Source organism: Adelges cooleyi, unplaced genomic scaffold (genome assembly GCF_023614345.1).
Source record: "Adelges cooleyi isolate 19-005CV unplaced genomic scaffold, UGA_ACOO_1.1 ACOO_flye_CR_arks_rails_tigmint_CR_PRNA_21, whole genome shotgun sequence".
NCBI lineage: Eukaryota > Metazoa > Arthropoda > Insecta > Hemiptera > Adelgidae > Adelges > Adelges cooleyi.
The window spans coordinates 10,737,764-10,764,408 of record NW_026095871.1 but is presented as its reverse complement, the minus strand read 5'-3'; the positions used below and the strand labels follow the sequence as shown (position 1 = coordinate 10,764,408).

At 31.6% G+C, this 26,645-nt stretch overlaps 5 protein-coding genes across 6 annotated transcripts in view; 2 read left to right on the top strand and 3 right to left on the bottom strand.

The window, feature by feature from the left end:
• Positions 1–12,214, bottom strand: part of LOC126834662 (uncharacterized) — a 45,517-nt gene extending 33,303 nt beyond the window's left edge. Inside the window, exon 1 of the mRNA XM_050566758.1 lies at positions 11,879–12,214. The gene's annotated coding sequence lies outside the window, so the exon portion shown is untranslated. The remainder of the gene's footprint in view (positions 1–11,878) is intronic.
• Positions 12,215–13,976: 1,762 nt separating this feature from the next.
• On the bottom strand, positions 13,977–16,461 carry LOC126834471 (protein AAR2 homolog). Its single transcript, XM_050566406.1, has 5 exons — positions 16,169–16,461; positions 15,295–15,524; positions 14,854–15,034; positions 14,675–14,788; positions 13,977–14,612 (listed from the first exon to the last, which is right to left on the bottom strand). Exons 1-5 carry the CDS (start codon positions 16,333–16,335, stop codon positions 14,195–14,197), a joined length of 1,110 nt encoding a protein of 369 aa, XP_050422363.1. The 5' UTR covers positions 16,336–16,461; the 3' UTR covers positions 13,977–14,194.
• Positions 16,462–17,369: 908 nt separating this feature from the next.
• LOC126834975 (uncharacterized) lies at positions 17,370–19,989 on the top strand. Its single transcript, XM_050567236.1, has 8 exons — positions 17,370–17,381; positions 17,985–18,059; positions 18,123–18,185; positions 18,268–18,319; positions 18,392–18,551; positions 19,389–19,627; positions 19,699–19,747; positions 19,830–19,989. The coding sequence occupies exons 1-8, from the start codon at positions 17,370–17,372 to the stop codon at positions 19,987–19,989; spliced, it is 810 nt and encodes a 269-aa protein (XP_050423193.1).
• Positions 19,990–22,042: 2,053 nt separating this feature from the next.
• On the top strand, positions 22,043–23,316 carry LOC126834133 (ragulator complex protein LAMTOR4). The gene is made up of 3 exons (XM_050565842.1): positions 22,043–22,253; positions 22,660–22,768; positions 22,834–23,316. Exons 1-3 carry the CDS (start codon positions 22,191–22,193, stop codon positions 22,956–22,958), a joined length of 297 nt encoding a protein of 98 aa, XP_050421799.1. The 5' UTR covers positions 22,043–22,190; the 3' UTR covers positions 22,959–23,316.
• On the bottom strand, positions 23,142–26,447 carry LOC126834131 (ribonuclease H2 subunit B). 2 transcript variants are annotated; one of them, XM_050565840.1, is made up of 8 exons: positions 26,037–26,447; positions 25,833–25,971; positions 25,673–25,769; positions 24,868–24,988; positions 24,552–24,722; positions 24,253–24,452; positions 24,125–24,179; positions 23,142–23,722 (listed from the first exon to the last, which is right to left on the bottom strand). In XM_050565840.1, the coding sequence occupies exons 1-8, from the start codon at positions 26,116–26,118 to the stop codon at positions 23,700–23,702; spliced, it is 888 nt and encodes a 295-aa protein (XP_050421797.1). In that variant the 5' UTR covers positions 26,119–26,447; the 3' UTR covers positions 23,142–23,699. The 2 variants fall into 2 exon arrangements, with proteins under 2 accessions (XP_050421797.1, XP_050421795.1); XM_050565838.1 differs by lacking the exon at positions 23,142–23,722 and having other exon boundaries at positions 24,019–24,179; positions 26,037–26,446.
• Positions 26,448–26,645: the final 198 nt, after the last annotated feature.

Genomic DNA, 26,645 nt, shown 5'->3' with positions numbered 1-26,645 from the left:
GTCTATTATGATGCAACATAATCTCCCTTGTCTCTCAGCATATATCTATGCGATATAGCGAATATATTATGTAGGTACACTGTATTATACTATACCTGTATGCTTAACGACCGAGGTTTAGTGCGACAGTGAAACTTCTGAGCATCTAAACTATGGCTGTTTATAATATAGATACGAATCGGCTTGATCTTCGCGACAGTTAACATTCAATTTCTTCTTTCTTTTTACCATCGCAACGTGATTATAGTTGTCGACGGGAGATTATGTAATTTAATAACATTAAAAATAATCTGCGCCGTCTTTATTATTATAATATTATCTCGTAGCAGTATATTAACTGAAACGGTATTTGAAGAGTTGAAACTGTGTCAAACATTCCAAGAGTCGAAAACATGGAATTCATGTTCGACAACAATTATTAATGCCACAATCTTTATAATATTTTTTCCAATCACTTCCGAGTGTACCTACATAGGAGATTATAAATTTTAGCTTGATTTCAGGGTTTGGTATACAGGCGTATTATAGACCTTAAAACTTGAAGTTAATGTTGTACAATATCTACGGTTCTAGATTTTATATTTTTGCTGAGATTTTTTGAATGTGATCATTTAATGAAAATTTTTCTATTGTTTTTCGTATACCTAGCCCTCTTAAATTACCACTAATAAATGAACGTTTGACACTTGCAACATTCACTAATCTTTTTTTTTAGCAGCAACAAAATAAGAACTATAAAAGTAAGACTTGGCCGGGTTATGAATGTAGGCTGTAGCGTATATTTGTACACAACGTCATTAACGTAATGGTTATTTTTTTGTAATTTTTTAAGAAAAAACACTTTTAACGTCTAACGATTGACACATTCACTTATCGTTTATACAAGTACAGCTCAATTAACGACCGTACAGTATAAAGACGCCGCCGAGTCACGGTGATGAATGACATGACCCGCGACATTTGATAAGACCATTGTGGCGAGGTGACCTTTTTGGATTTCGGTTGTGGGGCCAGAGATTTTCACGGGCGTATACAAAGTTGTGTAACCGGACACTCAGTGTGCTTAATGATAAAACACTATTGTTATTATAAAGGTCATCTTTTTCGTCATCGCGTTTACTCCTCCGCTTTCTCGGTCGCTTCTGCCGTCGGCTTTCTCGATTAGGCCGAGTGTAGTGTATACTTTTCAAACAGTTTATATAAACACACAGTGCGACCAAACGGGACAAACGCAAAATTATTTACAGATGTCTTTGGCTTTTATTTAACTCACAAGTCCTTTTGGGGGGAGGGGATTTTTCATTTCAACTGTTATCGGTATACACTCAAATAGTACAGAACTGCCAAGAGGTATGCGTTTAGAAAGCCTTAACGACTACTACGTTGCCGGTAATCGATTTGGTTGTTAACAAGTGCTTGGGAGGGATAAATATGATTTTTCAACTATTTATTAGACGTTGCGTCCGTCCACCGCTTTTCGCTGCATAAAATAATGGGCTACCGTTTCGTAACCATTTATAACCACTGCGGTATATTATTTGGCCTGGCTGACACCGGTCAGACGTGAAACGAAAAGCACACGTATGAAACCGACGAAATGTTATTTAATCAAACGTGAACAAGTCGGGTGGTTGGAAATCCAGTTAAGTATACGATAGTTTAAAAACTTGCCGTTTCTTATAGATCGGCGATACAGATCCGGTAGGGCACCACGACCGGTACTGAACATTTCCTTACAACGGGGTCGGCAATTAATGACCTTGTTATTGTCGGTTGTCAGTCATGTAGAAAATAATTGTGCGCTTCGCCGAGAGGAACCTGCCGCGGGGTCTGACGGTCGATGGAGATCAACGAGATAAACGCCAAGTTTAAAAACGAATATGATGATCGACCAAAGCTGCTCTTAGTATTCACAGCGTGGAATATTATTACACCGGATAGTTGGTTGGGACGAAGAGAAGGCTCTAAAGACAGTAAAAATACCATCCTGGTTTCGCGAAAATTAATATTTTTACTAGGTCCATACAAAATAAGTGGCCGCGCAATTTCTCATGGGTTCCTTAACCGGCATTATTATTTTCAAAAAATTACTCTCACGCAGCGCACTCCGACGAAAGTGTGAATACACAATGCAGCGATGAATAGGATAAGCGAAAACGAAAATGTTTAGGTATAATGATTGGCTATTTTATTATACGGTACGCGGATGTACTTTATGTACTTACGGATGTAAGTCTAAATTTATATATATATAAATGATAAAAATAAAAAAAAGTGCTACGATGTAAATCAACACGGTGACTTATTACACACCTGTCCTTAGTCGAAATATTCGGCTTAACCTTCTGAAATTGTGTTAAACAAAAAAACTTTCCCCATTGTGAGTGGGGGGGAGGGGTACCTGATCCTGATTACACCGTTTCTCATTCTATAACCGTCGGAATGCAACTTTGAGTAGAAAACGTTTAGAGTATTAACTCATAAGTATTTCAGACAGAAACAATAAACAGAAACAAAAGATTTAATTGTTTGTATTTAATTAAGTTTTGGCACTTTAGCGACTCGGAACAGCCGAGAAATTCGACCTCGATAATTATTTTGCAGTTGTTTTTCGAGTCATCGCCCAACGTTTCGGAGAAACTGATGTTTTTTTTTTTTTGTAGTAAATCGACCGAATCGTTTGTTAAGTATACGCCGGAGTGTTTTGATTTTGTCCCCGAAAACGTTTTGAGCTGACATCGAAAAACGATTCGCATAATCAACGCGTGGACAACCGTGACGACGACGGTCGAGAGACGGACACATGGAAGCGGATGTTACGACAATAAAAACAATATTATAACGCGTTTATTGATACACTCGAAATTGACACTACAATAGTGCGCATTATAATATACACAGGGTGTCCCAAGACGATTTAATAATTTAAATATCACTTATGGTCTTATGGAAACAGCGAAATTTTTCTAAATAAATCAACGTCAGGTGTCATCGAGCAATTCAAAGATTGAACATTTTTCTAAAAATGTTGATAGTCATGCGTTATTCACCATTAGCGCTGTGGAGGCAGGTGCAGTGAAATGTAAGTTTTATCCTCGCGCTTCATTACTCCACCCCTCTTTGAAATGGCTGTGTTGTTTAATAGTTTCATTTAGAAAACAATTTTTAATAAAAAAAAATGTATTTTAATCAATAGATATTGTTTTCTGTGTTGAGCATGTCTAATGAACAATCACTCTAGGATATAATATATATTATTTCAATTGGTAAATTCTAGTGTGACATTTGTATCTACACCTAGGACCAAGGTCGCCCTATCCGTTATAAGTACAACACACTACAGAGAACGCTAGTCAAGTAAAATTACGATTTTTCTCGAGAAAGCAACGCGTCCGGTAGCAATATTACTATGTATATATATATTATACGGTAATAATAAGCAACACCTAAGAACAACAACTATGAAAATATATTATTATGCTGAGCGTGAAAAGCGTGTACCCCGTTTGCCGGTAGCCGCGGTAGAACGGCGATGGTCACACGCCAAACAAACACAGTTCACTTTCATCTCAATTTGATTCCCATTGATATCTATCATTACTCATTAGCATTATATAGCAGTAGAGCGACGGGGCGGCAATGTTCGCATTGTTCTTGCACGGGATATGTTTGATGTGCGCGAACGAGACACGGTGCCCGTTGTGGCCTTGATCGTTTGACTCGCACGCGGCCCGAGCCACTTTCTCCGCGGTCGCCTAGATGTATTGGGCCGGCAAAAAATGTGGGACACACGACACGCCAAAAGGCAAGAAAGAGAAATATATATTCTAACCTACCGATAACTCTAGACAAATCACCCTGAGGACGTCCACCCCCGACAATAGTATGTTGCTGTTGTTTCGACGAGGTCGCCTTTTTTTAACCCGTTAAAAACAATCAGTCTTATAAAATGCACATATTACAATATATACGACTTCGAATATAGCGCAACACGCGGTAGGTACACTTTATGCGCTTTTTTATCGTCGTGCAGTTACGGACCTGTGCTGATGTAACTCCTCGCGCTGCACTTGTACCCGGTACAGTGCAACAACAACACTGTCAGACAGTGGCGTCATCTTAGTTTTTACCGGGCTTTTCTCTTAACTTAACAGGAAAAACATTATTTTCACAACCCCTCTCTTGCCCAAATAGGACCGCCCGTTTAGGCTATTAGCAGTTGATTTTATAAACTATCACAAGAAAAAAATGAAATGCTCAAAAACAAATAGCACTATATACGTCTTGTTATGGCGTATAATATTTAAAAAATATATAATATTGTTTACCTTGAGGCTTGATTAGTCCTATCAGTTTTCTGAAAACCCGGTAATACAGTACGGCGTTCGAGAAAACAAAAAAAACCAAAGTATTTTCAAAGGAAGGAGGAGTGTCCGTCTTTATCCGGATATGTTTCTCCGTCATTATCATCACAGTTTTTATTATATTACACGTCCGCAACGGCCAGTGTGTGATTGGCGCGAACAATGCACACGAAAGACGTGATAATACGTCACGACTCACAAGAGTGTTGGTAATTGGATCGCTTTCAGTGGTAAAGAGATGGACACACACACACATATTTTTCATACACACACACAATAAGGAATGTGGTGTGAGCCGATGGCAGCAGAGGTGAAAGCGTACACGCTAATAACGTATAAAAATATATAAAAATGTTATTTATGCCGTTCACACACACACACACACACACACTTGAACCTAGGACGTTATACTTACATAGGTAGTGGGGTTGAAGTGTTGTGTTAACGTGGAAAATCGATAAATTTTCCAAGATCGATTCGCGCTCTTTCTTTGGCGTTTCCGAATTGATTAAGAGCGCGCGCGAATAATGCCAATCGAAACAAAGTAATCGAAGCGCAATTTTGGATTACGTTTCTGTTACAGCAATCGGTTAATCGAATAAAACCATAAACCAGGGAAAATTGAAATATATTGCTCTTTATAATATAGCTACATGATAATATATATATATATAATATAATCATCAGTATGATAATTTAAAATCAAAGACGTGCGCTCTTTCTCTCCGATTTGGATTTCCAATACAGTTCGAGTAATTATAATAATAATACACAAATGAACTAAAAATAAAAGATTATTTTCGGATATATTATGTACACGGAGAAACGACCGGTCGGTGAAATCTAAGCGTATCGATCATGTTTCTAAAATCTAAATACACGTTCTATGAAATAAGATGTTTGTTATAAAAAAATATATTATTTTCTTCGAGTAATAATTAGTAATAATTACCATTTGCCGCGAAGAACATAATATTACATTGTATAATATACTATAATATGGGCGAATCGATAACGTTTATAAACATACTACATATTTAAATAGCTTTCGATAGACGAGCCCGGGGTGTTTTAGAAACTTGGACGAGAGTGAAAAAAAACATCAAATTCGAATTTCGAACCAATAATAAGTAATAATTATCGAACGTATATTATTTCGAATAGCGTTTTCCGCTATTTGTTTTTGTTTGTAAATTAATTCCACGATGTCTGTTAATAAACTTGTTTTTTTTTTCATTTAATCGTCAAAACTACTCGTGGGCAACTGTATAGCAAAGTCGTTAAGAAATATTTAGAACAATTGACTACTTTTTTTTTCCAGTGTAACATTTTCGGGACGCGCTACATAAACAGTGTCGACCGCCTCGAACCGTTTCGATTATTATTGACATACCTACCACGGCTCTACACGGTGGCAATTGTTATTCATCGGTCGATTTATGTCGCACAGCACACGGTGTGGGTTAGGCCCCGTCGTCAACACCAACTTAAAACACATAGCAGCCTACATATTTACCTATAAGCTCCAGCAAGGACGTGTTTTCTTCTTCTGTAACACTCCCGCACGCGTACCATCGCAGTCGTGTCTATACCTGCATAATGTATTATAGTAAAACAAGCACATTAACATAATGCTTTTACACCACAACCTGCTGTGTAAACGCGAATAGATATATTTAATTTTTTTTTTTTTTATTATTATTATATTATATTCCGGCGTTACATCAATAATTTAAATATCCGGCAACCGTAAAATTGCATCGGAAAATACCTGGAGGAAATGTGTCTATCAGATGCTAAATTTGATTTACAACAAATTCGTTTTAATTTCCGTTTGTGGAGCCTGAAGCGACGACAGCTGCTTGTATAATTTCATCAGTTTCCGCGGGATGACTCTGATCTCGCGGTCGAGCTGATGGCAAACCGGAATATTGTATCTGTACATATTTTGCCCCCAAACAAATCTTCCGGGCATGTAAAACTGGATGTCAACTACATACCTATTTATTAACGACCGTTGCCGTAATCCGGTAATATTTTTGTAAATATATATATATATATAAATACATATGCGCAATCGTGTGTGCACGACCCGGTCAGACAAATTATAATATATTTTTGCATTTAGCATAGGTACGATACACGTGCACAGTGTTGTATTATAATCTGGGCGGCGCGACAGAACATACTATTATGCATACTGACAAAAGAAAGCGGTCGAAAAAATGAATTTAACAAAAAATACAACATAATACTATTTATATTATAGTTGTTAACTTTTTACTTTCAAACGCGCGGTCCCACGTTCTCGCATTGGGTTTTTTTTAATTTTTAATTCGACTTGTTTCAATTTCATTTTTTTTTTACATATCTTATTAGGTATAGAAGATTATTTTTACCGCGATTTCGAGTAGCAACCAAAACCGTGAAAGACGAAACGATTATACCGAATGCAGACTATACAATCGCGTTGGTTGTGTCCACACTACGGTCTACGATCATAATATTATTATAGTTTTAATTGTACATACAAACAGATATTATTCAAGTGGACTTGTTGAAAATACAATAATTTCCGTAAAAATCAGTAACGATCATATCTGATACAACCATCCAAGCCGCCAAACATATAGCAATTGATGCGTTTAATCGTCATTTCTATTTGTATTATTATTAATTATTATCGTTACAACTGTTGTGCTGCTCCTACTTAGGTAATGTATTATTATCGATATTGTCTGTGTAGTATCCAGGCGAAAACCCCGCTAAAAATGTAACAGTCGAAAATTAAAACGTTTCGTGTCTGTTGGACAGGTTGTTCGACTGCGGCGCAAAGAAAGCTTAATGTATACCAGCGAAAAAGATAATAGAGCAAACATTATGTTATTAATGATTGGCGAGCATGCATGTCAGCACGGTTTGAAAAATAAAATAGCACAAAATGCCAAATAGCGAATTAAATAATCGACGTGGTCTTTCCGCGTAGGCGATTGCCACTAATATTATTGTATTTCCGGCGGGTTTAAATGTTAATAGCAACATAATTAGGTACACACAATAAGTTTCCCCAAAAATCGATGACCTTTTTAGGCTTTTACTGTATAAATAATAATAGAGCACTTAACGGAGCAATAGTGTATTTTTTCGATGAGTAGTTGTTCAAGCCATTATATTACGGCGTATAGTTAAATGGGCTTAGCAACAAAGGTAAAAATAATATTAAACAATAATATTTCTAATTTTTTCCATTAACCCGAATTGACATCTACTAATTAACATTAACGAATGCATCGTCAGTTTATCTACATGCTATACACACAATAAACAATGCAACACAAAAAAACATTAGGTATTTTGACTAAAGAGAAGTAATAAATGAATGATGAGAAAAGTTTTAAATATCAACTTGTAAATGAATAATAGAACTATTTGTTTATATATTATAATTATGTATACTCGAGCTCGTTATTGTTTTCAATTTTTTAGATTAGGTCTGCAATGTATTAGTATTGGTGGGTCTCCATTTTGAGTTGTGTGTACACTGTACGCGACAAGTTGAAAATGAAAATTCTCGGTGCCACCGAACTTTTAATAACCCTATGGTAATTAATTATGATACACTTATTTAAAAAAATCACTTATTATGTCGTTGAATTTTGTGCGTGCATATCATATAAAAACATTATATTATATGCACATTGTTGTTTAATTAATAAAATACATTTTTTAGTTATAATTTAACGTGAACGAATTGCGATAAAATGATTGGAATCAAATTATTTTAATGGTCCACTAATTATATGTTTTTTAACGAGAAAACTGGGAAATAAATCAAATAGGAATAGTGTCGATTGTCGGAAACGGTTGTGGCTATCGCGGTCTGTCTGTATAGTAATATTTACCTATTATATTTTATGTATACATAAATCGGATAACCTCGTATACCTATATATACTCATTTATTATATTACAGTAAGAAAGAGTTAAGAGAAAAAATGTAGAAGAAAGACGAACGTACTCGGTTGAAACCAGTTGAAATATCGTTGCGATTATACTTGCTAGATTCGACAAAAGAGCATTAATACTATTATTATTTCATTATTTTTATTATTATTTATTATTACGGTCATGAAACACACGACGTTCGAAAAATTGCGTTTTTTCTCGACCAGTTATTTTTTACCATTCAATTTTTACCGGCACAATAACATTTTATTTTGTTGTTTTTTTTTGGTCCGGTCACGTATCGCCTCCGATTCTAGGTCGGCCCTAAAACCATGTTTAAAAAAAAATCGCCCACTATACCTACCGCCTCAGTCGAACAGACCGGACCACAGTCTTGTGGAGACACTCATAGAGTGAGAGAGAGATAGAGAGGGGAACAACAGCACACAAACGCGTCGCACACAACCGTCAAAAAAGAAATACATAAAAAAAAACGAGCGGTGCAAGTCGTGTGACCTCGATCCGGATTTGAGAACACACACCATTCCTTCGGTGTTGTGCTTTATTTGTGTACGATGACATATACCTATAAACATACACAAGAGAGAGAGAGACGGGTGGTAAGGATCGAAAATATAGATCGTTGCAATGTGATCGGCGAGTTGGTAGTAGTGATATACATAATAAAAAAAATAACAATACTGAAATTATTACAGCTTCGCTACAGACTTTTCGATTGCACATGTTTGTCTTTGTGCGTAAGTAACGCCCACGCGACCGCAAGTCGTTCGGGTCAAAAAAGCCACAGCCCCTCGAACTGTGCGGCTTCACGACAACGAACAACGAGACTTGGTCGTGATGGTAAACACCAATTGTATAACAAAAAAACAATAAGCCCCAGTTATTTGTAATTGATATCCCAACTATTGTATCTATACGGAGATCGATACCTAATGACAACGCATAATATAATACAAAGTAGAAACTAGGTAGCTTGAGTCATTCAAAAATAATTTAATCCCCTAAATCATTTTAAGAAATAATCGATAACTATAGATTTCCCGTATATATATACACTATATATATATATATATTATATATCTTACGAACCCGTATTAACATTTCCATTCAGTGCGAAGAAATGTGAAAATTACAGTGGACGGACCAAAAAGGTTCATGTAACTTTTACAACATTATACAAAATTATATTTTCAATGTGTTCTTACGGGCGATGGTTATTATTTTTCGTCAATATATCTATTCTACCACAAAAATGTAAGAAAAGTTATACGTCATCTACGGTAGATAGAAAAAGATCTCGTCGACAAATATTTTATGAGCAAACATGCTTTAGGTACTCATCGCTTAAATTGTAACAACAAATATCACAGCACTTACTAACAAAACAATTTTCCTTATATTCATGCTTATAAACAATAATCATTAAATTAACTAAAAAAATGTTTCCCCATTGCGACGACGAGGGTAGATTTCAGAATTTGAGCTCAAGCAATCCAATCCGATAACTATTGACATTTGTTCACAAATATTCTGCCATACAAAAAGACAAGTGTCAAAAATCTATATGTTTATTACAAATTGTTAGAGTATAATATACATTTATATGTTTATTGTTTTAACTGTTTTTATCATTTTAACACTTTCTAGATGTTTGTCTAATTTTAATAATAATCAAAAGATTTTATTCTAAAATGAATTAGCCTATAGCTTATGCCTTATAGGATAAGATTAAAATTGACAGTATTTTGTTTTATTAAGCCTAGCGGGGATGCTGATATTTGCTCAAATTATAATTGGAAAATGAACTCTGTCCTTTTAGCACGGTATAACATGATCATTAGACTAAAAGATTAATGATAAAATAATAGACCCCCCTGAGAGATTTCATTGCAGGAGCTCTTTATGCATTTTATATGCGTAAATACATATTATATTTAAAATATTTTATTAAAATATGAAGCACAAATTCGAATGTTTAATTGTGTATAATATAATTATAATAACATATATTATTATTATGACCCGATATATATACATTATATATAAACACAACATAATACACATTTAACGCATGTGTTTGGAGTAATTATGATACCATAAAATATTATACCATTAAAATTCTTCATGGTACATCCTGATCCTGTATATACAATGTAAACTCACACATGTAATTTACAGGCTTTGTTCTGAAAATCTAGTTTAATATTAGACGGGCACGTTTAGGGTGTGAGACGGACCGTTTTAGATTTAAAAGCGTCTCGGTAAGTTGTGACACCTACCTCCGACAACACTAGACAAAAAATCACTAACCCGTTTTAGTAAAGTAAGTCCTAGGTATAATATTTGTATAATTTGTATCCAAAAATTAAACATTTCTATGGTGGTTGTGACGATGCTTGAAAGGTTAGCCGATACTATTCCTTATATCCCGACTTAAATATTATTCTTATGTAATAAATCGAGATCATCTCAAATGATGACGGCCATAGAATATGACACGGTCTCACATGTTATCCGCTAGATACTTGGCTTTGTTTGGTACGGAAATAGGGATTTTCAGGGGATTGAATCCGGTGCCGTTAGAGTTATTATTAGTAAATGGGCGTACTAGTCGATAATGCACATTGTGCATTCTGACGAAAGTTAAATTTTAATTGTACGGCATATGAAAAAAATTATCACAGGCGGACATTTCGGAAAGAGAGTGTACGTGGTGGCTTAGATCTAAAATATTTGAACACCGGCCTAAAAAAAATCTGTAGTTATAGCATGGTAATTTAAATTATGGCTAGAATACAGACAGGCAATAAGTGTTACTATGGGATGGCAAAAATATAAGGACCACGATCATTATCGAGATTTAAAAAGCCAATTATACGATACTTTGATCCGTCCAGAATCCTGTACGGAGCGGAAACTTGGCCACTAAGAAAAATAGACCAGACAAAATTGTTAATACTATAGTTTGTTCCAAAAGATAATAACCAGCACAGAAACAAAACGCATTAATTTCTGCTGAGCCGTCGCATTTTAGTTTCTGTGTTGGTTATTCGGTTTTGGAACAAAGTATAGATAGAAAATACCCGTGGACAATTTTCGGAGCAACCGAGGCAAAAATGCAGAGCTCAGGATTTATTCCAAAGTACAAAACGTATAGCAGACGTTACAAGAGAAGATTACAATGGAAGGGACGTCTTGGAGAAGCCAAAATAAGTTAATATGAGCGGCAATGAAGGAGAATTCGTGTGGAAAAACACCTCTGGGAAGGTTCAAAACGAGATGGCAAAAAATAAATAAAAAAGGAGGTAGAGTTACTTGGTAGAGGTCGAAATTTGAAAGAAAATGCTTGAGATAGAGAAGGATGGGAGGGTTGGGTGTGCGATGGGATTGTCCTGTTGGAGGTCTATCAACAAAGAGAAGAAGAATTAATTCAGTGTACGGACCGATTTTTTTCAACCCCCTTTGTATTTTCAATGAATTTCCGTCAATGAAAATTGTTCGGTTTTAACTTTTACAGTAGAAATAAATATAATATTGTATAGGCTCACCTTTGTCTCTCGGGTATCCGGCATATCTACGGTAATCCACATGGTAATTTTCGCGCGTATTTCTGTGATCGCACCAAAAACGAAATGGATAATAATATTATAAAATCAACACAAAACAATAAATCGCTTACGATCGATAAAACACGGTTTTACGTTTTCGGGACACGAACAATAAATTATTTATTAAAACGAATATTATTATTATTATTTTTTTTTTTTAACTATACTTTAAGTATTATATTTTATACTAATTACGGTTTATGGCGCGCGTTTCTATCATCATTCGAAGAGCGTCACGTGCAACCATCGAACCGGACACGGTAGGACTGATCGCTCGAACGTTCGGCCGACACCGATGGTACGAGGCAAGCACTTCGCGGGCGACGTGCGGCAAGAGGACCGCGTGAAGGCGTATGTATAGTAGGGAAACCGCCGGCAGTACCTAAATAAATATTATGTTTTCGGTTGATTAGTTAAACTTTTTTACGTTTTTATTTTAATCACGAACTAAATTTAGTAAATCCACCATCGCACAACGCGATTTGACTAATTGAAAAACGTACTGCTTAATGGCGTTTATATATTATAACTATAGGACTGTTAGGGATCAGCATGGGGTTTCGATACTGGTCACTTAAGTATACACGGTTTATTGTTGGTATTGATTATTTTTCGTTCAAATCCGATATTGAACTCTTACCCATACGTTAGAATTTTGAGGTGCTCGGAAATTTCAACTGTCAAAATTTTATTTGAATAAATATTAGTTTTAGAATAGCCGCTGTACTTGTCCTTGGTGGTATCGATTGTAATTTTGTGGTTGCTAACACGACATTATTGTTATTGGTTTATTTTCTTCGTGTGAAAACAATAACGATACATATGTAACACCATATCCAACACAGTGGTCTGTAGTAGACTTAACAAATATATATGATTTAAAACTAATATGAAATCAAACGCTAAGATAGGAGCTAAGTTAAAACATAGAACTAATTAAAATTCAAAATTTACACTATTATTACGACTAATTCAATGGATGACTCATGGGAAGGAAGATTCGTTTAAAAAAAATAAATATTCTATTGGTCCAGTAATTGTGCATTTCTCAGTCGGCTACGAATATTTAAATAATTTATGCATGTAATGGGTTGACTATGGTCACGAACAGTTTTTGTATTTTTCATTATCAGACAAGATGTATTACATGAAAATTTAAAAAAAAAGTTAAAAATGAATAAAGTGAATTTTAAATAATTAATAAAAATTAACCTGTTATAGAAATTCAACAAAAACTGACGGCACACGGTGTATAATATTATTTTCTATTTTTTCAAAATTTAAAACCTATGTGATACGTCAGCAGACAACTACAAACGAAATAGAACAGCTTAAAAAATATTGTGCGACGTCTTCTTAAGAAATCGTCTTACGATTTCTCTGGCTGAATCCGAATCCAGTCTTTAATTTTACGATTTAAATTTTGTAAGAGCTAATAAGAGTTTTGCACACCGTTTTTACAAAGGGGAAACATAATATAAGCAATACTTGAAAAAATTATTTATCTGTGGGGAACGGAACCAGCTAATTATTAAGGGGCAAAAGGTAGGCAAATTTAACGTAATTTGTTCTAGGTTCCGTTTCAGACATTAAAAATTTCAAACAACTTTTTTTATTCTTTTATTCTTCACAAACTTATTTTATATGATCTTGCCTTTCTATTTTGTTTTTTCACTATGGTGTTTTAAATGACGTTTTTCTTTTTTACTCAGTTGTCAAAATATGTATAATTTTGATTACATATAAAAATCATAAAAAAAAAATATTAATGTGCGCTACTGCTTCTATTTATGCCATACGACAGCATATGTGTTCATTTAAATCAATTTTTGTTGTCAAGTTCAAGTTGTCGAACAAAGCAACTACCTAGTTGTAAAATAAAACCACTTAGTTGGCTGAGTAATTTTAATTTTTAGACTACTTAGTAGTTACCTAGTACTAAGTAGTTACTTAGTACTACCTAATAGCTAACAATAAAATGTTAAAAATATTTTTGATAAAACGTTTTTAAAAAATAATTATAACAAAACTCATTAGGGTAGTTTTAATTTACATATTATTTTCTTTAATTTTAACAAAAAATAAATAAATATAAAAGTGTTTACATTATTTTTCAATTTTATTCATGAACATTATAAACTAAAACACATTAATATTAATGTTAAAACAGTAAAAATGTTATCTTACATATTGACAAATAAATCAAACAATTTATATATAAATACTCACTTTTAGTACTATACACAAATATTTGAATTAATTTTCATCAAAGTTTATAATTACAGGGGCTTCATCATCATCATCTTCATCTAATCCATTAAACTCCCATCCAAACTTTTGTTGTAAGAATCTTCTTAATTGAACTGTAACATCTTTAAGATCGTCTCCAAGCACAAAATCACCAGATTCCAAAGTTCTAAACAATTCTTTAAGGCCATTATAAATGACATTATTGTTTTCAACAATATCAACTAAGAAATCCTCAGGAACGGTATCTAGCTGTTGTCGAACGGCTAAAAGAAATTTTACATAAAGACCTTGATTCTGAGCAACTGCATCTTTGCCCATGCAGTATAGTTGAAATAACTTTTTCCATCTTTCAAATGATTCATAATTGAGACCAACGAGGAAACAAATATAGCAAAACTGAAGTTCTGCTAGCAAATCAATTACACTGAAAGAAAAAGCAATAACATAAAATATAAATGTTTCAAAATACCGATAAAAATAATATACTTGTGATGTTTTTCGGCCATTTTTTCAAGGATGTAAGAAGAATCAAGAGAATGTTTAGTTATTTGAGAAAGCGATGAACCGGGGGGATAATGACATTCTGGCGGTTCGGTAAATCTATAAAATAGTAAACACTTTATGAAAAATATTTTATCACCAATTAATAAAAAAAATTATAATACCTAAATTGACTCTCAGCTTTAGGTACTAAATTTGGTAGATGATCGTATCCTACATCATCATCAGTTCTTATAGGTCCCCATTTTCTTCTTCTTTTAACATTTTCTGTTTTAGATGCTGGAAACAACTCCATTGCCGACCTGATTATTGTTGTTTCCGGACAAAGTGTAGTTATTACATTTTCTAACAAAGTAAAATAAATAACTGTTAATTAGTGAAAACGTTTATAAATCATTAAATTATATGTAGCGGTGGCTAATCAATACTATAAAGTTATAAAAAATTTAACTCTTTAAGGTTCTAAATTAATAACTATTTTGCATTAGAATATTTATTAAAATTAAAATAAATACATAGTTATAAAAAAAACCATTTAAGTTTAGGAAAAGTAACTACATAAATAAAAAAAAAAAGAGAATGCATCTCTACCATTCTATAAGTACCCGTTAGTAACGACGATAAGCCGTTCCATTTGGTTTGTTCTTCAAACGGATATGGTGCTAAAAACTGATCCAAATTCAATATATTTGTTTTATATTGTGCGATTTCTTCTCTGGGTACATTTAACAGTTCTTCTTTGTCTGGATCCCATTTTCTTACAAGACATTCACTTTTTTTGAAATTATGAAAAAAGCCGCATCGTGGAGCTGTATTACCATACTTATCTGTTGCACTACGATTAAAAGATAAAGTTATTATTTCATTTTTGTCAGTACATATTTATAGTAAATCACTCTTGATATCAACATAGAGACATGGGGTGTCACTAAAATAGGTAATTTTCAATTTCATAACTATAAGAAAAAATATAGCAAAACAAAATAAATAAAAAGTAGTGGCCTAATTTTACGTTGATTTTATACTTTATGAGAACTTTAAAAACAAAACATACATTTAGTTTGATAACACATGACACATTGATTTTTTTTAAATATCAGTACTTCTAAAATTACAAATAAATAACCAGAAGATGAAAACTCAAGCTTTAAAATGTTGGTCTGGCTATATAACTTAGTCAAGTATATTCTATAAATTATTAAAAGCGTGGCACATACATTTAGAATATCTCACGCTAAATCGTACCCAATTTGGTTTTTTTATGCATAAGTTTTCACACTTAGTAACTCATGACTAATATAAAAACATCTATCCATTTTTTAAAGAAAATTTTGCAAACTAGAAAAAACTTAAGTAACACTTGAGGTTATTATAGTAAAGAAATAAAATAATTAAATGTAAATATAAGAATAGGTAAATACTAATATAATTGCAAAATAATTACTTTTAATGACAAATTAAAAAAAAAACGTGGCTTACCTATAATAAATAAAATGTATTCCTTGAGGGATCATTTTAATGCCTTTAAATTTGTCACCAGTCGCCCAGGACATCATATCGATGCCAAATTCCATACCGGATGGGACATCTAAGAAAAAAGCAGTTGCGCCTTTTAACAGTAAGCGCATAGCAGTTTCTTGGTCCATTACAACCGAGTTCGTCTAAACTTCAAATGTTAAAGAAATATCTAGAATGCAAGAAATAATTAAACTTAACAAAATGTCCTCAGTGTTCACTTTTCGGTTTTTAAAACATTTTTAAAATTATCAAATATTTGACATTTGTTATCTCTTATCATGTATTTCTTTGTATTGAACATGATTAGAGATATTATCTATAACCGTGGTCATGGTTAAAAGGTAACCATGGCTCATAAATGGAAACAAAAAATTCAATAGTATGGGAACCGAACCACTGATGGCGCTAAATCTGTAAAAAATAATATCTTTAACTCAATGATTACACTTAGTACAGGAAAACTGTAGATGCTAGTTAAATTAGAAGCTAAAATATTAAAGGTTTATAATTGTTAATAGGTCGTACAAGATTATCTACTGTACTAAACATGTGGCCTATACGAAGTAAATACATTCTAAGTACAAAAAACGAAGTCGAGAGCAAATATTTTACAAACAAATTGTTAAAAAGACACGAAAAAAAAGAATTTAATAAAAGAGTAAGTGTTTATTTTAATATTGAAGAATAAAATTATCTTTACGATAATTTACGATCTTTACGATCTTTAAAATATCAATTTTCCCAAACTATCTCTGTCTCTCTCTTCCGTGTCTAATGTTTCGTTTATTTCTAGTGGCACCTAAACTATATTTATTCTAGTGTAGCATATCGTCCACTCCCATTTAAAAAATGAATACTTCAAAAATCTAATATCAGCGGCCGAAAAATATCTTATAAAAATAAAAGAAATTTGTAACTCATTAAGCTAGGTCAATTATGATTTAACTGATTAAAAATTAGTTTAATTTGTTAAATAAGTTTTAACTATTACCTTAATTTATTATAAAAAATTCTTATAAGAGTGAAAGTTATAAAAGATAACTGAGAACATTTTTTATCGATATATTTAATATATCGAAGAAATGGTAGGCATAAAAAAATATACAAAAATAAAGCATACACGGACACATTTTAGAAAAAACCTACGCCCCCAAAAATATGAATGAGGACTGGGGTATTTATTAAGGGGCAAAACATAGGCAATATTTGATTGAGTTGTTAGAAAATTTGTTGGTTTTATTAGATAAAGTGTAAAAAAGTTAAAATATAAACTTGTAAAATTTAATTTAAAAATAAAAATAAAAAACCCGGCCTTGCAACTTCTATGAAAAGTGACTTCGCGTTTTAGTTTTAATTTGAATACAATTTGACTTTTCGTTATCCTTTGCTGTATTTATTGTATTACAGTACAAAATTAGAACTCAAAGTAATGAATTTGTGAGAGTTCATCCAATAAAGAAATTTATTATTGCAAAATCACTGTAACTAGTGTAGTTAGATAGATTTTAAAAAGTTAATTTTTTTCGCTTATGCTTAAAGCTTGAACGAAAAAATTGATTGAGAAACTTCACTCCAAGCCGCCAATAATGATATTTTAAAATTATGATTAAATTTTTACACTTTTATACGTATTAGATAAACATGTTAAATTAACAAACATAGTTTGACAAAATACTAAAACATATTTTTATAGTTATCGTAATTTTTCTCTGTTTTATGTATTATACCATTTTATTATGTATTTTATTTTGCGGTTTTTAAAATGATGTATGATTAGCATGAGCATTTTGAACAGTCTTCAATTGACTGTAGTACTGGGGATTATAAGCCATCAAGAAAATCGGAACTACTAGTAAGTACCTACACATGAGTCACAACTATCGCATTATTAAAATGAGTTTTCCTCTAAGCACAGTTGAATATTGAACGGTACAATGAAATTCATTCGTCACATCATGTCGTTAACAAACGTCTTATTGTAAGATTTTTTATTTATTTTCCAACTACAGAAACACTTTTTTACTATATAGAAACGTTTTCTCACAATAATTGTTACTCAGGGAAGAAGAGGATTGTTTCCGTATGGCATCCGAACAAATATTTGCGAACGAAGTTAGAACATTTGCTTTAACTTTACATGCAAGCACGTACAAATTTTGTTTGTATAATTTGTGTACCTTTCAGAAAATTTAGATCCAGTTTACAAAGCAAAAGCCGTTCAAAACATAGAAAACATTATTTCTACTGTAAAATCGAAGTCGCCCGAAACTCGAGTGAAGTTTGACGCACCGAATGTTGCATCTACACCTACAAGCAGGCGCTGGTTGATTAGAAATACTGTAATGTGAGTTAAGGCTGGTACTTAAACCACCGCCCCCTCACACAATTTGTGCTTAATTAAGGGGGATGACGTAAAAATTTAAAATACCTACTCCCTACCACGATAAAAAATATATATTTGTATAAATAATTAGTGTTATAAATTAATTTTTTTCATAACCCTTCTAGATCTCCAATAGAAAAAGTCGAGTTAACCAATAATAATAACAATGGCAATAAAAAAAACGACGTAGAATCCTATCCGAATGTAATTGGTGGTTTATTAGCCTTTTGTAACAAGTAAGTAGTAACGACTACTTTCATGTTACCGAGTGATAAATTTTAATATATTTGTATGTTTAATAAATATGTATTATGTATATTTTTTAAAAATTAATATAAAATGCTTGACTAAAAGGGATTCGAGTATAATATTACTAGATTTATGGTACGTAGAAAACTAATTTTTATTGAATAGTTCACCGTTAGTTAATTGGCTGTTATAATAATTGATAAATGCATAGATTGGGAGCAGATACTTGTATTATTCTCATGGTTTACAACTTCAAATACCAAGCAGGCTATCGAGCTGACGTCTATTTCTGTAAATTGTTTTTTAATAAACTGGATACATAATTTATTATACTACTCAATTCAGAGGAACTGGCATTAGCTATTGTTCATGTGAAAGTTTATTTTTTTTGTAACTATTGAGTAGAGAAATTGTATGGTGTGTGTTTATATGTGTATACATACATGTGTGTATAAATGTAAATAGTTTTCCACTTGATGATAACTTGCATTTAATACATTTTTACACGACGGACGTCATTAAAATATACAAATCTAAATTTTGTTTTAGAAATCCAAGTAACCGCGATTCTAGAAATTTGCCAGAAAAAATAACGTCCAATGTTCTTAAGAACCAAATACAAGCTTTAAAAAGCACATTATTAACGGATCAAGAACCGCAAAAATGTTATGGAACAGTGGCCAAAAAATATCCCGAGTTCGATGAAATGTGCAACATGTACGTGGAATTTGTCGATTCAATTTGCGAAGACGTGATTAGTGCACACGATAAGATATCTCCAAAAGACGGTATTTTTCAACATTGTTTTCCTGCACTACTAATAGTTTAATATTACTTATTGCCTGTTTTGTTTTCTCAGATTACACTGTCGAGTTGTATAAACGACTCCGGGAGACCATTGTAAATTCGTAAGCCTAGAGTGTTGTTTGTTAGCCTTTTTGATGCTGACCAAATTACTTGAACTTCGAATATTGCTTACATATTTTTCAGACGACGTTCCTCTCCGAGAAAACAACCAAGACCTGTGACTACGGAAGTGAATGATAAAACGACAAATTATAATAGTAATTTTTTTTCGGCGCCGAGTTCCGTCAACGAAGATTTTGTTTTCAAACCTGTTTTGATTTCGTCCAAAGCACCGGGTAAATAATAATCAACGCAAACTTCTCAACACTATTTATAAGGAGTGTTCAATTTAACGTAAGACACACATTTTCTCGGGAGATCATTGCAATTCCGATTTTTTTTAATTTTATTTTTGTCCTCTGGGACGTGGAGAACATGTGGATGGGTCCAAAAAGTCGCTCTGGATGTTGTAAGTGCAAGTTTTTGCACTTTTTAGACAATTTGTACACTTTAGAGCTTGCTTATACTAACTTTAAAGTTCATTTCCCGCGAATCAGTTTTTTGCACTACCACACCCAACTTCCCAAACTAGACTTTATCTTAAATAAATAATGGATAAAAAATTATCCAAAACTGGTTATCGACCAGTCTACATTTTCGGAAAATGTATTCTTAATTTAAAACGGTATTTAAATATATACGTTACCTTTTAGGTTTCAAAAGTGCATAGAACTCTTGGAAAAATAAAAAAGATACAAATTTAAATATTGTCTAATGTTGAAAAATAACATAAAACTATTAAAAATATAATAATTGGCAACTTAATTAGTACAATATAGTATTAAAATGAATTATTTACAATAAGTATTACACGTACGAGAATAGAGGGTCCTTATTAGCTAGTTTAAAGTTTCATCATACTGTTGATGGGTTCGTTTTGTAGATAGTTGGTGGTGTAAAGTGAAAGGTAAAAATAGAAAAATTAAAAAATTGCAATTATTTTAAGAAGAAACGAGTGTCTTACATTCTAACTGCTTACGTCAAATTGGTCACATTAGTAGTTAAATGTGGAATGGTTTTTCTCAGAAGTATCGTCGGCACAGTTGACCGACAGTTTCGAGTTACCGATTGAAGACAACAGTAATAGTTATGCGTTTTCGAAGACTAACGATTCGTTAAACTTCAGCAGACTTGGCGAGATGGAATTAGACGAAAATTAGAAAAGCAACGAACATACATCCGGAATCGTAGACGGGTATCATTCCTGGATTCTTCTTCGGACCATTTGAGCCAAGTATTATATCATATATTTCAATAAGTAACACAAGGAGTTCGTATTTTTAATTATCTTCAGTGCAACTTTTTTCTTATTTAATTACAGTTGTTAATATCCTACAAAAATACCTTACAGTTAATTGGCCAATCAGTTGGATAGATAAATGTATTTTTAAAAAATAGGAAAGAAAATCAATGAGAAAAAGGATAATGAACAAATTAACGAATATGAATATAATACAAATAGTATCAATAATATTCTCTTTTTTTATATGACCTTATGTTTTGCATAGTCTCAAGTATTATTAGTTTCACTTACAGTCCCACGACAAAATAATAATATGCTCTTAAAACTCTTCAAAATACATTATATAAAACAAATTCTTTACGACAAAATGGACAGTAATCTCTTATGAAAATTGGTTTAGAATTTGTTAAATTTTGCCCCTTATTTAGGATAAATTATGTGTTACTCTGTAGTTGTTCTATTAGTGTGGAGAGCTAAGGTAGCTCGAAACTATTTATTGTTAAAATAAAATGTCTTTTAGGTAGATAAATACGACAGCGGCGGGTGGACATCCGAAGACAGCTTTAGATAATCGAGCAAGAAATGTGTATAAAATTATTTTGCTTTATACTAATGTATTGCACCAACTAATAATATTTTGTTTGTAAATATTAATTGTAGTGTGTATTTATTTTTATTTCTTTAATCCAATATAATATATCAGCTGTTAGATTATTTTATTTTATCGGTTTTTGATTGTCATTTTTATTTAACACTAAATGAGTCAATGAGTGACTGGTGGATGGTGATGATTGTTTTGGTGTCTGCGATAATGTCTCATAATAAAACGTCGCATTTTACAATAGAATAGCATAGGCTCTAGAAAAATGTTATCATAGAACTTAGGATAGTACCTAAGTTTATAGACATTTGATGTTTCACGTTTGACAAATTAGCAATTAATTTTGTATCTTCTGTGGTGTTTATATTGTTATCACTTATCAACCTCGAGATAAAAAGATAACAACACTGTTATCTATCCCTGTGCTTATCAAAATTCAAGATAAATCTTAAAAGTTGGTGCTTATCAAAACAAATTTTGTATTCTATTCGAGTATTTACATAAATTAACTCACACCTGTAAGCTGCCATAATTGTCAATTCCGATATCCATCGTTATTACAAATTTATATTTTAGACTTGCAAAAATATATTAGCAAAAAATGGAAAGAATACCAGAGCAAATGGGCTACTTGATTTTAACTATGGATGGAGCTGTTATATCAGTAAGAATCACCTAATATAATATGCCATATTGTTTTGCTAATTATTTATTATTGGTTCCACGAGTAAAGTAACTACCTATAGGAAATATTATTTTGATATATTTATATCTGCTACAATCACCGGAAGGTCGAGGGATGTTATTTCTACCAATAAATTTCTTTGACATTTGTGCTCCGTTACTTATTAATCTACCTACTACAGATTTTATTGGTTAAAATACTTGTTATTGAACAGTACATAAAAATATTATTAGTAATGTTTTAATTGTAAAATCCTATTGACTAGTCTGTAGTAGACTCCTTATTTTAAAATTTAGACTAGTTTCTTATGTAAAAATATAGTTAGTTGTTTTAAACCATACTTAAAATATAAATATACAATTAAAATTTTTTTTTATTTTTTTAGTCAGGCGGAGACTTGGAAAATAATGAACAAGTAGCCGATATTATAGCAAAATCGATTGGCATGAGTAAAAGCTTGAACTCTTCAGATGATCAATATCAAAATATGTCAAGTATGTAACAAATGTTGTCAGCTAATCTTATACGTTTTATTTAAAGTGTAGTTTTGGTTTTTCAGTATTGTATCAAAATTATCATTATTCCATTTGTGTGTCAAATAAAAAGATCCATGTAGTCAAAATCAGACACGTACCACAAGCAAAAGAAAACGATGAAATCAGAGTAATTGCTGAAATTGCTTAGTTTAAAATACATTTGCGATAATTTGATAAGAACTTCAGTTTATATAAGTTTATTAATTAATACACATTATTATAATTTTAAGTTAAGTATAATAAATAAGAATAATATATTTTTTTTATAAAATGTAATTATAATACTTTTAAATTAGTGATATACTAACTTCTAAACTCGCTTTGATTAATTAGCTGTAACTTCTGAATTGGTAAATTCCCAACATTGTTGCAACTAGAATGCCCCCCCCCCCATTCTAGTGGGAGTGGCTTGAAGTTCAAATTTTTTAAAGCTTCTTCAGGCTCTTAAGAAACGTAAACATCTAATCAGGCATAGCTCCGAAATACAGTTTTTAATTTTTATCAAACTGTCTGAACTTCTTTAACCTCTCCCCTTCTAGTTTCACCAATGTCTCCTTCCCAACAGGTGTACTATTTTATTAAAGCTAAACTATCACTAAAAATACTATAAAATCAGACCCATTTTTTACACTGCGAATTTGCTAGCTTCTCGCTGGTGAGTAAGCATGTTCCAACTGTCTTAACAAATGTCTATTAGACTATTACCCACTTTCAAAACCTTATGTTGGAAAAATATTACAATCAGCAATTTTACTAGATGCTAATAAAATATCTAGCCAATATCAAGAATAGCAGAACAGTCATTAATCTTCAAGTGAAGTGAGTGTTGAGTAAACTTGTAGCAAATAGATATTACTAGCTCCTCGCTTGTAAAATTGACTCCTTGATACTAAACTTGCTCAAAGCAATAGTCTATAAAATCAAAAAATGGTATAACGCCTTCTTAATGTAAGAATAATTATTCAACTATATAACTTTTCTAGTTCATACTAGTGTTCTAAAACTATAAAATAAAATTTTTTATACCCTACATAGTGTTTAGATTGTTAAGAACAAAGTTTTTTCAGAGTTATTTAAATATACTACGAGTTCCTACTATAGGTTACTTAGTGTCAAAATAAAATAAAAGAATTATAAATAAAAGACTATTTTTTTTAATTTTAATAATTATAGATTTTTAAAAACATAAAATTTGTAATACTCTTAACATCATGTCAAGGAAAATTATAAATAAATAATAAAAATCATTAAATTTATAAAAACTTTATTTAGTTTATCATTTTTTTGTGAAAAATGATGATATACTTTTAGTACCTGAAGCAGCTTTTTGGAGTGCTTTGTCTTTTGCTGTTTGCTTAGGTGTAACAACCTAAAACCAATAGAACAAAATAAATATAAATTAAGTATTATGTTTTTGTTAATTCTATAGATGACTAATTTACTTTTTCAACTTTATAAGTTTTTTCACTATACTCGGGTTCACTATGCTTGACTTTTTTGTTCTCTGCAGTTTTACTATCATCAGCTTTTCGTTTGTTATTTTCTACTTTTTCTGGTAAGCCAAGATAACCTAATAATGCCGTTTGAACACTAACAGGTAAATACTCAGAAACTATACTGAATGCATATCTTTTATACTGTTCTATATATGAAAAAAAAAAAAATTATAAATTAGTTTTAAAATATTTTTAGTTTTAAGTAAACTTGAGATTTAATTTGCATTATACAAATAAAATAATACCTTCGGTAGCTTGCAAATTTACACTTAATTTAAATGTTGTTGAAACTGCAGCATTAGGATTGACATTAATTTGTTTATCGATCAACACTTTTGCTACTTTTTCCACCTTGTTGTTTAGCAATTTCATCATGTTATTTTCATTTAATTGCCACAGCTCTAAGTCTCCACATTCTAAATAATGTAAAAAAAAAAAAACCAAAGACGCCATAATTATAATGAAAAATTACTATATAAATTTTAGTATTTACATGTTCATTTTTTCAATCAAAAGAAATCATACATCTATAGTAAATTTTAAATTTAGTTAATTAGATACCTTTTTTATTGATAATGCTTTTGACATTGGCTATTTTAGATAGGTTCATTAATAAAGTATTTAGTTCCGGAAGTTCTTCATCTATTAAGATTTGATCCAATGGACTAAACATCGAAGATGACTAAGAGAACAACAAATATTCATAGAACTCAGTTATTATATAAATACTAATAAATTGTCCTAAAAAATCGCAAATAACATTATTTTAAATCTTGTAAAATGTATATTATCTAAATATTGTTTACTTGTACTTAAGAGGACGCCCCACCAACCATTTCTTTGGAGTAATGAGTAGGCAATTTTTCAAAAAATCTTAATTTAGAGTTTGAACTATAATATATACTTAATTATTAATACAGTAATGAGGATACTTTGTTGATTGCCATTTTTTATGTCAGACTATCAAATTATCTGTGCTCCAGCATCCGTATTTTTTTGATATACTTAATACAACCGATACTATATTATTTTTAAAAAAGTCCTTTCTTAATTAATGAACTATTCATTAACTGGTTGAAATATTAAAAAAAGGGCCATGGTAGAGCAAATACAATGTTGTTGTCTATATTATGTGAAAATTTGGTTTCTTAGTTTTGATTACAGTCTTTGTAAAATTATGCCGCGCAATGCGGGTTTTTTGAAGAAAATAAAGGGCGTGTGATGTCCTCTTAATAGTTTAAGTTGCAAGGATGTGTCGAAGCCTATTTATAATTATTATATTATTTGGTAGAAATTAGAATAAAAGTAGTGTATCAAAACTTGAGACATGCTATTTTATACAGTGAAAAATTTGCGTAATACTTACTTTGATTAAATATGGTAGAATAAGAAACAATGGATCGACTGGTGAGACAAAATCAATTTTATTAATTGGAATGACCTCGTCGCCTTTAAAAAATGATCTAAAAATAATAATATTAAAAATTACATATTTAAAGTAATAATATAAAATATATAATTGGTACCTATGGCTGAGAGGTAATGATCTTATTTGTGATAGAACTTTATCTTGTTCAGAGTACAGGAAGATTGACAAGTCACCAGTTTGAGGATGTCGCAGTTTAATAAAACGTGCATCTCCATTTTGATTATTAAGTAATTTATCTATAAATATGTTTAACAAATTATACAATTATCAATTATTAATAGTCTATTTATAATGATCTTACCTGGTAAAATAAATAGACGGTCATCATCTGCTAATTCAGATTCTTTTTTTTTATCAGCAACTTTTTTACCACGAGGAGCCATAACTTTAAATGTATATAATATTAATAAATTATAATTATTATTAAAAAAATATAACACAGTTCAAATCACAGTTGAATCAATTTATTACTTTTTTTTACAAACATTTATTTAAATAACCAATAGCGCTAAAAAAGTAAGTATTTGGGTTTATATAATATTTAGTTTTTACTTTATAGCAATTATTGATGGAAACAAATTAAGTATAAGTAACTATTTAGACTTTTTTAACTGCAGACTGCCTGGCAGCTGGCAAGCGGCGTACCAAATCTAATATTCTAATTTCTAATCTAAGAATCAATAACACAATTATTTTGAATTTTGATCTCTGATAAGTCTTAAAGTATAATAAACAATATGAAAAAAAATTATTTGGCGGGAAACTGACAAAATATTAATTGCACAGGTTGATAAAGATACCGTGGTATGATCATGGGGCACAGGGTAGTTGGCCGAAAAATGATAAGCGATTTTATCACCGACATCATGCACGAGCACCAACGTCACAAAAAAAAATATTCGAATATTTA

What these genes read in the sequence shown, in the direction of transcription:
- LOC126834471 (XM_050566406.1), bottom strand. Translation starts at nt 16,335, where the DNA reads ATGGACCAAGAAACTGCTATGCGCTTACTGTTAAAAGGCGCAACTGCT. An exon ending in AAAGCTGAGAGTCAATTTAG is followed by an intron (nt 14,789 to 14,853) that starts GTATTATAATTT and finishes ACTATTTTATAG; the next exon opens with ATTTACCGAACCGCCAGAAT. An exon ending in ATGGCCGAAAAACATCACAA is followed by an intron (nt 14,613 to 14,674) that starts GTATATTATTTT and finishes TTTTTCTTTCAG; the next exon opens with TGTAATTGATTTGCTAGCAG.
- LOC126834975 (XM_050567236.1), top strand. An exon ending in AACAAATATTTGCGAACGAA is followed by an intron (nt 18,320 to 18,391) that starts GTTAGAACATTT and finishes TGTACCTTTCAG; the next exon opens with AAAATTTAGATCCAGTTTAC. An exon ending in TTGATTAGAAATACTGTAAT is followed by an intron (nt 18,552 to 19,388) that starts GTGAGTTAAGGC and finishes ATTTTGTTTTAG; the next exon opens with AAATCCAAGTAACCGCGATT.
- LOC126834133 (XM_050565842.1), top strand. Translation starts at nt 22,191, where the DNA reads ATGGAAAGAATACCAGAGCAAATGGGCTACTTGATTTTAACTATGGAT. An exon ending in TGGATGGAGCTGTTATATCA is followed by an intron (nt 22,254 to 22,659) that starts GTAAGAATCACC and finishes TTATTTTTTTAG; the next exon opens with TCAGGCGGAGACTTGGAAAA. An exon ending in TCAATATCAAAATATGTCAA is followed by an intron (nt 22,769 to 22,833) that starts GTATGTAACAAA and finishes TTGGTTTTTCAG; the next exon opens with TATTGTATCAAAATTATCAT.
- LOC126834131 (XM_050565838.1), bottom strand. Translation starts at nt 26,118, where the DNA reads ATGGCTCCTCGTGGTAAAAAAGTTGCTGATAAAAAAAAAGAATCTGAA. An exon ending in TCATTACCTCTCAGCCATAG is followed by an intron (nt 25,770 to 25,832) that starts GTACCAATTATA and finishes TATTATTTTTAG; the next exon opens with ATCATTTTTTAAAGGCGACG. An exon ending in TTCTACCATATTTAATCAAA is followed by an intron (nt 24,989 to 25,672) that starts GTAAGTATTACG and finishes TTGTTCTCTTAG; the next exon opens with TCATCTTCGATGTTTAGTCC.